The 16,239-nt window shown below is 50.4% G+C and overlaps 1 protein-coding gene across 1 annotated transcript; it reads right to left on the minus strand.

Moving 5' to 3' along the window:
• Window positions 1–3,267: 3,267 nt before the first annotated feature.
• LOC136491616 (uncharacterized) lies at window positions 3,268–4,070 on the minus strand. The gene is made up of 2 exons (XM_066487906.1): window positions 3,991–4,070; window positions 3,268–3,907 (listed from the first exon to the last, which is right to left on the minus strand). The coding sequence occupies exons 1-2, from the start codon at window positions 4,068–4,070 to the stop codon at window positions 3,268–3,270; spliced, it is 720 nt and encodes a 239-aa protein (XP_066344003.1).
• Window positions 4,071–16,239: the final 12,169 nt, after the last annotated feature.

Raw genomic sequence — 16,239 nt, forward strand, 5'->3', positions numbered from 1 at the left:
GGACTAGCGAGTCCCATTCCTTGATTGCCTCGTTCGAGGAGAGCTTCCTGCAGACAGGACCAAAGCTTGACGGCTTGCACGACAAGCCAAAACTTATGTCCTTAGTGATGGTGAGTTGTACAGGTGAAGCCCATCTAGCGTCCTCCAACGATGCATCACCACCAAGGTAGGCCAAGCCCTACTTTGGGACTTGCACGTAGGAGCCTGCGGGCACCATGCAGCGCCTCGAACGCTTGTCGGAAACACCTTCTGCCAAGGGTTCTACAGGCCTATGGCGGTTGCTGACGCTACAAAGCTGGTATGCTCCTGCGAGGGGTGCCAGTAGTACATGCGGTAGACGCATCTCCCAGCCCAAGCCCTCCAAACCATCCCCATCACATGGCCATTCGCCGTGTGGGGGCTCAACATGGTTGGGCCTCTACAGAAAGCCCCTGGGGGCTACACCCATCTGCTGGTAGTGATCAATAAGTTCTCCAAGTGGATCAAGGCTTGTCCAATCAATCGAATCAAATCCAAACAAGTGGTGCTGTTCTTCACTGATATCATCCACAGGTTTGGGGTTCCTAACACCATCATCACTGACAATGGGACATAGTTCACCGGCCACAAGTTCCTGACGTTCTATGATGACCACCACATCCATGTGGCCTGGTCGGCCATAGGACAACCTAGGACAAACAGCCAAGTAGAGCGTGCCAACGGCATGATCCTACAAGGCCTCAAGCTGAGAATATATAGCCGATTGAAGAAATTTGGCAAGAAATGGCTTGCCAAACTCCCATCAGTCATCTATAGCCTGAGGAACACCCCGAGCCGAGCCATGGGGTTCACACCGTTCTTCCTGGTCTATGGAGCCGAGGCCATCCTCCCCACTGACTTGGAGTACAGTTCCCCAAGGCTATAAGCCTACAACGAGCAAAGCAACCACACTACCCACGAAGACGCCCTCGGCCAACAGGAGGAAGCCAGAGACATTGTGCTGCTACACTTGGCCAAGTACCAGCAAGCCCTACGATGCTATCAAGCCTAGTGCATTCAAGGCCAAGACCTAAAGGTGGGTGACCTAGTGCTGAGACTAAGGCAGAGCAACAAGGGCTGCCACAAGTTGACCCCGCCATGGGAAGGACCGTACATCATCGCCCAAGTGCTAAAGCCTGGAACTTACAAGCTAGCCAATGAGAAGGGCAAAATCCTCACCAACGCTTGGAACATAGAACAGCTACATCGCTTCTACCCTTAAATTTCCAAGCATTGTATACATTGTTTCTCGGAATACAATAAAGAAGCGTTCTTTAGTTATTCTAATTTTTCGAGAAACCCCCCCGAACCTATCAATGGGGGATCAGCGTTACGACAATGCTACAAGGGAGACTCGGCTCTACCTCTGCAGAGGTGCCCACCGTGGGGCTCAAACAAGACTCAGCTCTGCCTCTATAGAACCGAGCCTCCCTCGGGGGCTAGAAGGGGGGAACCCCCCTAAGTCCCAGGCACCATTTTTAATCGTTTTTTCAAATAAATTTCTACTCCAAACTCTCTATCATGTTCTGACAAATCGATTGTAAAAAACCTAAGGACCGAAAGTCTGTCTCAGGGCCAAAAGGCCGATCAAGCCACGAGATGGCCTATGCCTCCAGGCTATGGCACTCCCTCACCACCTTTTTCCCCGAGGGGCAGCTTAGGTTCCGAGGAAGTTTTTTGCAAGTGATATGTTCAGGAACGAGACAGAGGGCAGAGGCTTGAAAATACCATAAAAATGATTAAAAGGCGTAGACTTATAAGTACTTTTAAAAAAAGGCCTCGACGGCCACAAGCATCACGGCATGATAATCCTAATCTGTTTACATGGCCTCTTTGGCCTAGGTCAAGGCTCAGGGTCGCCAGCATCGACAGACGGCATGGGAGGAACCACTTCCTCTTCGAATAGCTTGGCCAATGCCATGCCAGGGCCCTTAGCCACCTCCATCAACTTTGTGACCTCCTCATTGGCCTCCTCGCCATCCTCAGCCAAGACGTAGCCGTCACTGATGGCCTCGAGGTCGATGCCAGCATAGTGCAAGGAGACGATGGATAGGGCATGCTTGACGCCCGTGTGCAACGCCCCTAGAGTCGCTCGCACGCTTGGCCGCTCAACGCGATCAAGCAGCTCCTAAGGGAGCTGCCCGACTCAACCCCCTCAACCTCTAGGGCCTTGTAGATGGTACGGGCGGCACTCTGCAGCACGTTATGCTCCTCGATCTCGGCCTTGAGCACCGCCTGCACTGTGACAGAGGCCTCAGCTGCCCGGGAGACCTCCTTCTCCAACCCTGTGCCAAAACAAGCAGGATGGGGTTAAGCGCAAAAGAGAATAAGCCAAACAGGGGCGAAGGCCTACGGGACTCACCCTCGGCTTTCTCTTTCTAGTGCTGGACCTTGACCTGAGAGGCCTCGGCTTTCTCTTTCTAGCACTGCACCTCGACCTAAGAGGCTTCAGCCGCCCTAGAAGCCTTCCTCTCTAGCTCTACATCACACTAGGGAGTTAGGGGTCAAAGACAAGAAAAACAAATAAAACAAGGGGAACAGGACTCACCCTCGGCCTTTACCTTCTAGACCAAAGCCTCGGTTTGGGAGGCCTCGGCCACCTTGAGGGCCTCTGCCAGGGTGCCTTTCGTCAGCAGGTGTGCACCTTGCTCTACCCCTAGCTACCCAGCGATGGCCTTGGCAGAGGCCGTTGCTTCTTCAGCCTAGGACCTAATGGTGTCCTGCTCACCGGCCACCCGAGTTAGCTCCTCCTCTAGCTCCTTGATTCACGACACTAAAGGGGCGACCTGCACCCAAGTCGTGGCTGCCTTGGCCTTCATATTAGCATAGCGAAGGCGGAGGTCCTCCACCTCCATGCCGACAGAAGCTCGTTGGCATTGGCGAGAAGGTCCTTCTGCTGCCGGAGCTGGTCCTAGATGTCCCTCTCCTGCTGGAAGAACAATGACTTCCTGAGGGACCGGGCCTCGAGCTCCTGGATAGGCAGAACAAGCGTCATGCACTGCAAGAAAACTCAAAAAAAAGACAACACCGCACGAGAAAAGAAGACGCGTACCTAGGCAACGCTAGGCAGATCGTCAGCAATGACGGACAGCGCTGTCCGTAGTGACTGCTCCACCAGACGATGGTATTGCTCGAAAGAGCTCCAGTGCCCCCCTCGGCCATGTCCTCAAGGGCGAACAGAGGCTCCCCCTCAGGGTCATCCTAGCTCCGCCACAAGAAACATGGTTGATCCCACCCATGGGGCTCAGGCTATACCCGCACGAGGGCCGAGCTTCCCTCGCTAGAGGTCGAAGCTGGCTGCTCCACAGTGCTGGCCACCTTGGCATCCGCCACCTCCTTCCCCTGGGAAGTATCGTCGGAGGAGATCGAATGGACCTCCACTTCCTGGGTGCTCTCTTGCGACGGCGGCGGGCCTTGGACTAGGGGCGGTATTGAAGCTTGCCCTGCCTCCATCTCCGCTTCCGGGGCCACCGGCTTCGCCATGCTCATGCCGGCCTCCGCCACCCTAGCCTCAGTGGTCCCGGGGGCTTCGGCCTCCGCCACCTCAGCCTCGGTGGTCTTGGGCGCCCCGGCCTCTGTCGCCTTGGCCTCGGAAGTCTGGTGGGCCTCAGCCTCGACCTCGGTGGCCTTGATGACTAAGGGCGCCTCGGCCCCATCTGACTCGTGGGCCTTAGCCTCACGGGGCGTAGGCTCCTCCTCCTCCGCCTGCTTCATGGCCACCTCGGTAGCCTCTCCCTGGGCGACTAGCTCCTTCAGGTCGGCCCTCGCCAATGCCGCGCCATGTTGTATGGCGGCTTGTGCCTCCACCACCCATTGGGCGGTAGAGCTGGTGCTCACCTTGAGCGCCTTACATGGCGCCAGGGCAGGCACTTCCACCTGATGCTTCCGGCTGAAGGCAAAACACCAACAAGGTCAGCATACGACCAAGGAACGAATGGGAGATGCTACCAACTCTGCCAAAAAAACACTCACCTCAAACGGGGACACAACCGCTTCGGCACTGCGTCCCTCCTCTGTAATGGTGGTGGCGGCAGCGGTGGCACGGCCTCCATGTCCACCGGTGCTGGCCGGCCCTCGCCGAACTCTGGCGCCCCCTTGACCCTCTATGGGGGTAGCTGCATTGCCCCCGCCGCCACCTGCTCCACCTCTGCCGTCGAGCCCACTGGGCTGACAGCGCGCTTCCCTAACACATGTGCCTCGAGCGTGTAAGCCTCGGCCTCAGGGCGGGCAATCACTGAACCCAAGGCATCCTCTCCTCCTCCTCCCAAAAACGCCGGGCTGCTCACCGATGCCCCGAGCGTCATCCCCCTGACGTCAGGGAGATGGTCTAGGGTGCCCCGCCCCACCTCGCTCTCATCACCATCGCTTGAGGAAGCCGACAACGATGGTGACAGAGATGACTCCACCAGGAGACCATCGTGCCTCTATTGCCGGTGATGCTTCTCTAGCTCTTCACGCTCAAGGATCTTCCTCTTGCGCTTTGCCTCCTCGGCGTCCTTTCACTTCTTCTGTGCCTCAACGTGCACCTGATTCACCGCCCATCGCTTTGCATCCTCAAGAACTAGCGGTGGGGAGGCTCGCACATCCCTCATCCCCTATAGGAACGGCGAACACAAATAAGGGAACAGGAAATGGCGAGGAACGAGGAGGCCTCGGGGGCCACAGCAGTGCATGACTTACCAGAGAAAGGTTCTCCCACGATGGGCGCATCATGAATGGGGATAGACCACCACTCCTCAGCCGCCCCTCCACCATCTCTCTCACCCAACGTAGAATCTCCTCGTCGGAGAGGGCGACGATAGACATCCGGACGCCATCGATCGGCTCATCCGGGGTCATGTCAAACAGGCGCCACCACCGAGCCATCAGCATTAGCACCCTCCGACGGTGGAAGGCCGCCACGACCACAGCCGCCATAAGGCCATGGCTGCGTAGCCTCTCTAGCCCCTCTAGGAGTGGCTACAGCTTGGGCTGGTCAACCACCGGGACGCTGTACCTCCACTTCTCCGGCTAGCTCTCCACGACCCGCCCGTGTGTGGGGGGAAGTCCACTGTCATCGTTGCAGAGGTAGAACCAGCTGTTATACCAGCAGCGGTTGGATGACGCGAGCTGGGCTGGGATGTAGAGGTGCTGCCGGTCTTGGCGCACTTGGAGAGTGCAGCCGCTGGCCCTCATCACCTTCCTCGTGCCCGTTGGCTTGGTGGTATGCCCCGCCCGGTAGAGGTGGAGCCATAGCTCCTAATGGGGGGCAATGCCTAGGTACCCCTCGTAGACGGCGACAAAGATGGCCGCCTGCGCAATGGAGTTGGGATTGAAGTTGTGGAGCTCCACACCATAGTAGTACGGGAGCGCCCGCATGAACCGGTCCGCCGGTAGGCCAAGACCATGTTCGTGGAAGGCCACAAAGCTCACGATGTAGCCATCACATGGCCTCAGCTCTGGCTCGCCCCCTGGAGCAATCCACTCTGGCCTGGTGGGGTCGGTAACCGAGCAAAGGAGGCCGTCATCGACGAGCGACTGCAGCATCTCCACCGACACGTCGGATAGACCCTAGGGATCTGCCTAAAGGACAATAGGGCCACCGGCCATGGGTGCAGTGGAGAATGTGGCTATGGTGGTAAGGCTCGCTCTCTCTCCCCCTTCTCCCTTCTTCTCCCCGGCGCTCTCTGTTCCTAGCAATGGCTTGAGGGCAGCAGAGGCAAATGCATGCAAGGTAAGGAGGAAAGGGGTGAGGCTTGTCACGTATTTAAGCAGGAAGGGGGTGAAATGGACGGGTGATGAAATCAGGGAAGTTTCCCTCAGATCTGGCATAGTTAATCCAGATCCAATTAAACCACCCACGCGCCCACCTTTTCCTTATTAATCACACGCACAGTAACATCCCATCCGCTGACATCGCATCGCATCTGACCGCAGCAATGGTAGGCGCTGTTCCATCTCCCCAAGAAACTGCCTCAAAAGGTGCACCTGTCGTTGTTAGCCGATGGGAGGGGAATATCCCCCACCCAATTCCTTTCAGACAAAGGAACTAGGCATCGAGCCCGTTACGGTCCAGGGGTTCGAAGGCTGGCCCCCCAAGGGTCTCACTAGCCGCCCTAGGACAATAGAGTTAGGGACAACTATGGGCGAGCCCATACATGGCCGAGGCCTAAGCAAGCGATTGCTCAGGATGCCCTGAGTTGTGTCTGAGACTAGCAGGGAGGTCTCTGAATGGGATCCCACCACAGGGAGGCGCCGAGCCCCCGGGGCCCATCGAATAGCCCTAGGACCCACTAGAGAAGCCCTTTGGTACTTTTGGAGTGCATCTCTAGACCACCAGCTGACCCCTATCGAATGAGGCATGGGCCTCCACTTGGACTTACTCGATAACAGCTCATCGGAGATGTCACTTCTTGCGCCCACCGAGGGTAGCCTAGCATACTCCACCCCTCCTTCCGAATGAAAAGGATGCATGAGGGTCGCACAAAAAATCCAGGGGAACTCCTGATCGCCCTCTCACTCCGTGCAAAGGCTCGGGGGCTCTTCCTGCAACCAAGCCGAGACCCAGCGACCCAAATTCACACTCGAGGGCTCGGCAAACAAACCCTCCTTCCGAACGAAAAGGATGTGCGAGGGTCGCACAAAAAGCTAGGGGAACTCTTGATCGCCCTCTCACTCCGTGAAGAGGCTCGGGGGCTCCTCCTGCAACCAAGCCGAGACCCAGTGACCCAAATTCGCACTCGAGGGCTCAGCAAACAAACCCTCCTTCCAAACAAAAAGGATGCAAGAGGGTCGCACAAAAAGCCAGGGGAACTCCTGATCACCCTCTCGCTCTGTGCAGAGGCTTGGGGGCTCCTCCTGCAACCAAGCCGAGACCCAGCAACCCAAATTTGCACTTGAGTGCTCAACAAACAAACCCTCCTTCTGAACAAAAAGGATGCGCGAGGGTCGCACAAAAAAGACAGGGGAACTCCTGATCGCCCACTCGCTCTGTGTAGAGGCGCAGGGGCTCTTCCTACAACCAAGCTGAGACCCAGTGACCCAAACTCACACTCGAGGGCTTGGTAAACAAACCCTCCTTCCGAATGAAAAGGATGTGCGAGGGTCACACAAAAAGATAGGGAAACTCTGGATCGCCCTCTCGCTCCGTGCGGAGGCTCAGGGGCTCTACCTGCAACCAGGTCGAATACCAGCGACCCGAGCTCGCACTCGGAGGCTCAAAAAGAAGTGATAAAGGGCATCGAGCCCGTTACGGTCTAGGGGTTTGAAGGCTGGGCCCCTGAGGGACTCGACAGCTACCCTAGGATAACAGAGTCAGGGATGACTATTAGCAAGCCCGTACATAGCCGAGGGCCAAGCAAGCGATCGCTTGGGATGCCCTAAGTCATGTCCGAGACTAGCAGGGAGGTCTCCGAATGGTATCCCACCAAAGGGAGGCATCGAGCCCCTGGGCCAATCAAATGGCCCTAGGACCCACTAGAGAAGCCCTCTGGTACTTTTGGGGTGCGTCTCTAGACCGCGAGCCGACCCTTATTAAATGGGGCATGGGCCTCCACTTAGACTTACCCGATAACAGCTCACCGGAGGTGTCACTGCTCGCGCCCACCGAGGGTAGGCTGGCATACTCCACCCCTCCTTCTGAATGAAAAGGATGTGTGAGGGCCACACAAAAAAGATAGGGAAACTCCTGATCGCCCTCTTGCTCCATGTAGAGGCTCGGGGGCTCTTCCTGCAACCAAGCCGAAGACCTAGCGACCCAAACTCACACTCATGGGCTTGGAAAATGCAATAAAACCCCTCGCATGACATGAGAAAAGCCCCTGAAGGAATAAATCCACTCCTCCAGGGCCTCGGGGGCTACACCAAGCAAGTGCACTCGCGCGCACCCACCGAGGCCTCGAGTATGAAACACCATCCCACCAGGAGCTACCGTGAGCCAAGTCTCATCAAAACCTCAGGGAGAGCGCTCACACTCTCCCCAAGGCTCGAGGGCTACTGTCGGGTATCATAAAAAGGGGTCCCCTAAGTGAAAACCAAAAAATCACTTAGACCCTGTCAAAATCAAAGCCAAGAGACAACTACTGGCTAACCCCTGCCTTGTCCAAGGCTACCGATTCTCCGTCTCGCTCGAGGCCTCGCACGTAAGGCCTCGGATGGGGAACCGATTCTCAGTCTTGCTCAAGGCCCTGCATGTAAAGCCTCGGACGAGGTGCCGATTCTCTGCCTCGCTTGAGGCCGGCTCGGCAACAACCCCATCACCTCCGCCTCAACCGACTTCCCTAACAGAATGTCATGTCCAACTAATGCGACTAACCACTCCCGCGACATCAGCCAGACGATAGCTCGACATAGCAGAGCAACTGATGAAATGGGAGTCGCATCAACACCATGCCGTCTTGGACGGGATGGGGCAGGGGTTACCGCCCGCTGTGCTCGGTACTATGCCCACAACTAATGCCCGTACTGCACTGTGCTACCTAACCCCTGCTCCAAGAACAACACGGCGTGGGGAGTCAAGTCCAGGTCACTGTAGCCTTGGAATTAGTGTATAGGACCAACTGCTCCCTCCGAGCCTTAGCAATCCGCTTCTAGGTCTCAGCAGCCTCAGGATTCTTGCCCGCCGAGCCCCCCATGATGGCTCGGCCTTAGCACCAACTGAGCCTCGGCTCTTTACGCTGTCGACACATAGCGACTAGCACATCGTCCGCCATGCCCTACGTCAAGCTATCACTAGAGCTCCCACGTCGCAAAGGATCAGGCGTGATCGGTGCGTTGCTCTAGTGCACCAAGCACAAAGACCGCTCCATCGACCATGCTGCCATAGTGACAAGCTACAGGGCTCGGAAATGCCACCTTCGCTCATAGGACGCCGCGTAGCGAACACATGTATCACCCCTATCTCCCCTTCAACTATAAAAGGGAGAGACCGAGGCCGTTTCTAGAGAGGCATACACACACAGACAGACAGGAAAAAACACAGACAAACACTCACAAGACACATAGAGGTAGACAGATGAGCACGCGAGCTCATGGGTTCATGAACTCACACATAGTCGCTCAGACGAGCACACGCTCAACACTCTATGATCCACATGCTTCCCCGCTGCCTGAGATCAACATCTCAAGCAACCCACACCTCTCCATGTAGAGACCTGGGACCAGCTCCCTCTCTTGCCCTGCTTGTAACCCCCTACTATAGGCACCTCAATGCAAGGAATACAAGATTGATCTCCCAGACTATATGTAGGGCATCTATCACCTGATCTAGTATAAACCTTCTGTCTCTTTGCATCACCATCCAGGACTAGGGGCACGTAGTACATTTTCACTAGTTGGTTGAGGGCCCGTCGGTCCAAAACACCGATAGATGGATATTGATGCGAGACACATGAAAGAAGAACCTTCAACATTACTTAGGTATGTATTTGAAAAGGGCCAATATACAAGCAAAGGTGTGTTGCCCAAGTTTAAGTTGGAGCTCACTCTTATAGATTTGATCTTGACACCTTCATCACCACTTAACATGCCATGTTTGAGTTTAAACCCATTGCTTAACTGGTGATAAACACTTGGGGTGTTACATAAAGCACTTATCTTGCTCAATTTAATTCTCCTAGAAAAATACCCTAAACAGTTAATTTCATATTTTTATCAAATAGTACACTTCAAGATAAATCCAAAAAATTGGTTCACCCCATTTGGATACTCTTAGCTCTAGATATGAATTTTTGAAGTTTGTATTCAAATCTATGAAAATAATTCAAAAATCAACTAAACCCTAAATGCTAGTTACACCCGGTCTATACACCCTCAGGCGCTGACATGTGGGTCCCGTAGTCAACTCGACCCCACTTGATAGTGGAACCAGAGTAGAAGGCATGGTTGACCGGCATTGAACTCGCCAACGCTGAGGTCACCGGTGGTAGTGTCACCGACGTTATGCTCCCCACACCCTTGTGCACCCATTGGTACCCTTGGCTAGCTTGGTGGATCACCGGAGCGACCTTGCCGACAATGGAATGTCCAAGCGAGTGCAGCTACAACAACAGCAGGTCCTAGTGGAGCTCTAGGGTTATGTTAGGGTGATGGTGGAGCAACAGTGAACCCTGGCCATGTGCATGGCGGCGCGGCAGCGCATAGAACATGGCAGTGGTGTCATCGTTCCAGTGAGCCAGTGATGGGTGATGAGTCTCCATCTTTGGTGATGGTGCTAGGGTTAGTGGAGGTGTAGAAACAAGTGCTAGAGGGGAACGATAGGATCTAGCTAAGGTTGGTCACAGCGAGCTAGAGCTCGCGACCATGGTGAGTGCGTGCGGTGCAGTCGCACGTTCCCGCGAGACGGCAGCGATAGTGGTGAACTAGGCTATGGCGCGAGCACCTACAACCTAAGGCGACAATGAACCAACGGAGAAGAATGTAGGAGCTATGGTTGATAGGGCTAGCCACGAGGGAGCTTGGAGCTCGGCGGTACACAGCAGCTATGGCAGTGACAGCGACGGCCCATAGGAGTTTACCTTAGTTTGAGCTATGGCAATGGTAGGTTGATGAGGTAGAGGAGGTGATGGAGGAGCTATGGGCATGAGTGATTGAGCAGTCGTGCTACGGTGGTGGTGCTCAAGCATGGTGGAAGCACAACGGCAAAGCTACTATGGTGTTGCTCTGCTCTAGAGTGGTGCGTGGACGAGAGAGAAAGCGAGAGCGAGAGTGAGCGCGTGGGTGAGTGGACTTTGACCATGCGGCGCGAGTGCCCTAGGCATGGTCGGCCACGATGGCCAGTGATTTGAATTGCAAGGGCTGATTGAGTCCGTCTGACAGTCGATTTTCAAACCTCCAAATCTCCCAAACCGTGGCGAATCAGTGAAAACTTTATTAATACAAAGTGTAAAGCTACATGAGTACTACAAGATTGTTTAAAGGAGTTTTGTCTAAATTGCAATGGTTTTCAAACTCTAAGGCTCCAAAATAGGCTACATTGAAACTAAAAACAGCTTGAACACAGAAAAATTTTCTAAGTTACAGACAACATTAAGTTGAAACTTGTGAGCTCTATTTGACCATGTTAGGCACTGATTTAGCTCATGACCCTTAAATAAAGTTTGTTACCCTTGATGTGAACTACAACGTTTATTTAGGTCACATAGCCATGCAAGCAATCTATGCTACTCTTCAACTTTGGTCAAGCTAGCATCATGAAAATGACATTCCAAGGTAACCCAACACTTAGAAGCGAAATTGGTTCATGTCATGAATACAAAAGTTGTTCCATTTACCATCCTAGATGTATCTAAGGTATTGTTGTGACCTCACAACCATTTCATACATTGGTCATACATGATTACAAGCATAAGCATATATATAATCAACATTTGATGCGATAATGTATAAGAATGAGATGAAATTTCATATGCTCATGTTCATGAATGCTTGGATGATGCTTGTGCTCATGAAATGCAAGTGCCAAATGCCATGCTTAATACCGGGGTGTTACAGCCCCTCCCCTTATAGAAATCTTGTCCCGAGATTTGAAAGACCTACCATTTTTCATAAAAAGCGGGATAAACCTCATGTAAATAATCCTCCTGTTCCCACCTGGCATCTTGTTCATTATGGTTATTTCACACCACCTTGTAGAACTTAATGACCTTGCTTCGGGTTACTCTTTACATTTATTCTAGCGCTCGGATTGGTTTCTCTTCATAGGTCAAATCTGATTGGAGCTTAATGTTGGTGAGTGCAATAGCTTCCTTAGGTATGCGAAGACATCTTTTTAACTGAGAAACATGGAAGACATTGAATATTGCACTCATTTCTAGGGGAAGTTGTAACTTGTAGGTGACATTTCCCTTTCGCTCAATAATCTAGTATGGGCCTACATATCTAGGTGCAAGCTTCCTTTTCAATCTGAATCTCTGCACTCCTTTCATGGGCAAAACTTTAAAGTACACATAGTCTCCCACTTCAAAGGTTATGGTCTTCTCCTTTTATCAGCATAACTCTTTTGTCTTGACTGAGCTGCTTTCATGTGCTATTGGATAACATGTACTTGTTCTTCAGCTTCTGTGACAAAATCTATGCCATAGTACCTACTTTCTCCGAGCTCAATCCAATTCAAAGGAGTTCTACATTTGCGACCATACAAGGCCTCAAAAGGAGCCACCTTGACGCTCTCTTGATAATTGCTATTATAGGAGAACTCAGCTAAAGGCAGCCATTTTCCCCATGAACCCTTAGAGGATATAACACAAGCTCTCAACATATCTTCCAAGATTTGGTTCACTCACTCGGTTTATCCAGAAGTTTGTGGATGGTATGCTGAACTTCTAATTAGTTTGGTTCCCAAGGCCTTGTGCAAGTGTTCCCAAAAATGAGCTATAAACTATGGTCCGTGATATGAGATTATGGTCCTTGGTACTCCATGTAGCCTCACAATTTGAGAAACATATAGCTCAACATACTTCCCAGCGTAATATGTTGTGTTAACTGGTACAAAATGTGCTAACTTGTTGAGGCGATCTACAATGACCCATATGGAATCGTGACCTTGCTGTGTCTACGGGAGGCCTATAATAAAGTCTATACTTATTTCCTCCCATTTCTAGCCTAGAATAGACAACGACTGGAGCTGTCCACTAGGTTTTAGATGATTTGCCTTCACTCAGCTACAGACATCACACCTAGCAATGTAGGTTGCAATTTCCTTCTTCATCTTTATCCACCAAAAATGGTTTTTTAAATCTTGATACATTTTGCTACTGCCTAGATGGATAGACAACATGGATGAATGAGCTTCATCTAAAATTTGATTTCTAAGTTCATGGTTTTTCAGTACCACAAGTCGGTCCTCGAACCATAGCACACCTCTTTCATCCAACCTAAAATGTTTGGTCTTCTATCCTTTCATCTTTCTCTTGATGTGAAATACACCCACATCTATCTTCTATAGTTCAATGATTTTGCTTTCAAGTGAACAACTGACGGTGATATTATGCAGCACCACAAGATGTAACAGATTAAACCCATCCTCCAATAGAGAATTGTAATGATACTTCTGGCTCAAGGCATCTGCTACAACATTGGCTTTTCTTGGATGGTAGTGCACTTCCAAATTATAGTCCTTGATTAGCTCTAACCATCGATGTTGCCTCATATTCAGCTTAGGTTGAGTAAAGATATATTTGAGACTCTTGTGATTAGTGTATATGTGACATACGCTTCCCAACAAGTAATGTCTCCATATCTTCAAGGCATGAACAACTACTGCAAGCTCCAAATCATGTGTAGGGTAGTTAACTTCATGCTTTCATAATTGTCAGGAAGCATAGGCAATAACTCAACCTTCTTGCATCAGCACACACCCCAAACCTATACCCGATGCATCATAGAACAAATCGAAAGGCTTCTCAATGTCGGGTTGTGCTAAAATAGGAGCAGTAATTAGCAAGGTTCACAAAGTGTGAAAAGCAGCTTCACACTCCAGAGTCCAATTGAACTTTTCATCCTTCTAGAGTAGTCAGGTCATGGGCTTAGCTATTTTGGAAAAGTCAAGAATGAAACGACAATAGTAGCTTGCTAACCCTAGAAAACTTCAAACTTCATGAACCAAAGTCGGGGCCTTCCAATCCATGACCTCTTGTCCTTTAGTTGGGTCTACAAATATTCCATTTTTAGATAAGATATGACCCAAGAAAGGTACTTTGCTCAACCAAAATTCACACTTGCTAAATTTGGCATATAATTGATGCTCTCTCAATCTAGACAAGACAAATCTCAGATGCTCTGCATGATCTGCTTCATTCTCTGAGTAAATCAAGATACATTGATAAACATGACCATAAACTTATCGAGCTTGGGAATGAATACCGAATTCATCAAGTACATGAAGTAGACAGGAGCATTTGTCAGTCCAAAAGACTTGACTAAATACACATACAAGCCATACCTAGTGGAGAAAGCTATCTTAGGTACATCTTCTAGCCTGATCTTAATCTGAGGATGTCCTGATCTCAAGTCAATCTTAGAGAATACCTTTGCTTTTACTAGTTGATCAAACAAAATATCAATACGGGGCAAAGGATACTTGTTCTTAATGGTGATAGCATTGAGCGGCCTGTAGTCCACACACATCCACAAGGATTTGTCCTTCTTCTTTACAAACAAGGTTGGACAACCCCATGGAGACGAACTAGGTCGAATGAGACCTTTGTCCAAAAGTTCTTGTAACTGGATTTTAAGTTTGGCTAACTCATTTGGTGGCATCCTATAGGGTCTTCTTGAGATGGGTGTTGTACCTGGCACTAACTCAATCTTAAATTCCACATCCCTATCAGGCGGTAAACCCAGCAACTCATCTAGAAAAACATTAAGAAATTCACAAACCACTAGAATATCATAGAGAGTAGTGGCTTGGATAGCACAAGACAAGTTTTGAAGATCAAAACTTTGAGGAAGAGGCACTAGAAAAGCATTACCCCCCTTTGGTTCTCTCAACATAATTGTTCTAGTGGTAGTGTCAATAAGAACACCATGACCGCTCATCCAACTCATGCCTAAGATCACATCTATGGCTAGTCTGGGCAATACTATAAGATCCATAGTGTACTCCCTCTCTTATATAGAGATGAGCACATCTCTCACTATTTGATTTGTAGAAATAGTAGCCCTAGCTGAACTTATACTATAACCACCCTTGTCTACCTCAATTATCTTCTGATCATGCTTAGATGCAAATGTTTGGCTCATAAATGAATGAGAAGCTCCAGAATCAAATAAAACAATGGCGGGATGTTTGTTAACAAGAAACATACCGGCGATGACAACTTCTCCTGTAGGGATTTCTTCCACAGCTGTGTAATACACATATCCAAGATGTCCCTTGGGATTGGCCTATTTTTTATTACCCTAGTTTTGATTGCCACCCTTCTTGGGATGAGGGCACTCCTTGGAACAATGACCTAGCTGATTGTAGTTAAAGCACGGCTGATTGCTTCTTGGTCCTGCTGAGCTACCTTGGCCCGTGTTACCCTTGGGTAGGGCAACGGTGAATGCCCTACGGAATGTCTTCTGGGGGCGATTGGCCTAAGCTTTCAGCGTAGGAGGCCTAAACTTAGGCACTAGTGGACGAAATTTTGGCCTAGCTACCACTAGAGCTCTAGACTAGGATGATCCTAAGGTACCTGCCTTAGCTGCTCTTTGGTGGCCTTTGCTACTACATGTAAGTTGTTATGGTTCTCCTGGGTTAAGGCATTGCTGACAAACTCATTATAGGTAGCACATCTTGAGTTGTCCATAGTCTTCATTAGTTTGGTGCCAAGGCCTCTCTTGAAGCTTTCTATCTTCTTTTCCTCTATATCGATGAACCCTAGGGTGTATTTGGACAAATTGTTGAAGGCATGCATGTACTCAATAAGGGACTTGGTCCCTTGAGTAAGTCTCATGTACTCGACTGCTTTCATGCGCATCAGCCCTAGGGGAATGTGATGCTCCCTAAAGGCTACCTTGAACTGTTCCCATGTGACCAATGCGTTTGTAGGTAAAGAGGATAGGAAATGGGTCCACCATATTCCTATGGGTCCCTATAGATGATGGGATGCATATTCGGCCTTTAGATGCTCTGTGACCCTCAACAGGCGAAACTTCTACTCGATCATGTTTAGCCACTCATCCGCTTGGAGCGGTTCTTTGGCCTCTTTGAAGATAGAAGGCTTGGTGTCCTAGAAGTCCTTGAATGAACTGTACTGATTTGGTTCCGACCCTTGATGTTGCTGGCGGGCGTGAGTAGTGTTCTGCATAATGAGGCGTAGTGTATCCTCCATTGATCTCTGATTTCCTAGGAACTGTGTGAAAAACTCATTCGTAGACGGTGACGGCGGTTGTGGTAAGTCACCATCATTGCCACCTTGGCTGGTGCCTGCTCCAGCGCGAGTGTGAGTCATCTGCAAAATTGCAACAATAAGTGATTATTGGATGATGTCAAGAGATTGCAGATGAATTGTGTAATCATGCCAAACTAAAATTACTAGAGAGAATCTTAAATTCATAAAATAAAATAGAGGCATAATAATTCATTCTCGCAACATAACATCACCAATTTGATCACTTATAGTACCCGCAATGCGTTAACATGCATGTCATATTTCACCAGTAAAACAAAACTAGAATTTCATCAAAGTTCAACCCATCATGGATTAACATGCAAAGTACCAATATTACACTGAAGTTATGTCACGAGTACTAAAATTCAAA

This window comes from Miscanthus floridulus, chromosome 11 (assembly GCF_019320115.1).
Source record: "Miscanthus floridulus cultivar M001 chromosome 11, ASM1932011v1, whole genome shotgun sequence".
In the NCBI taxonomy this organism is placed as follows: Eukaryota; Viridiplantae; Streptophyta; class Magnoliopsida; order Poales; family Poaceae; genus Miscanthus; species Miscanthus floridulus.

Excerpts from the sequence above, each read along its gene's own strand:
- LOC136491616 (XM_066487906.1), bottom strand. The coding sequence starts at position 4,070 with ATGGAGGCCGTGCCACCGCTGCCGCCACCACCATTACAGAGGAGGGAC. Across the intron at positions 3,908-3,990 it reads CGGTTGTGTCCCCGTTTGAG|CCGGAAGCATCAGGTGGAAG; the intron begins GTGAGTGTTTTT and ends TTTTGCCTTCAG.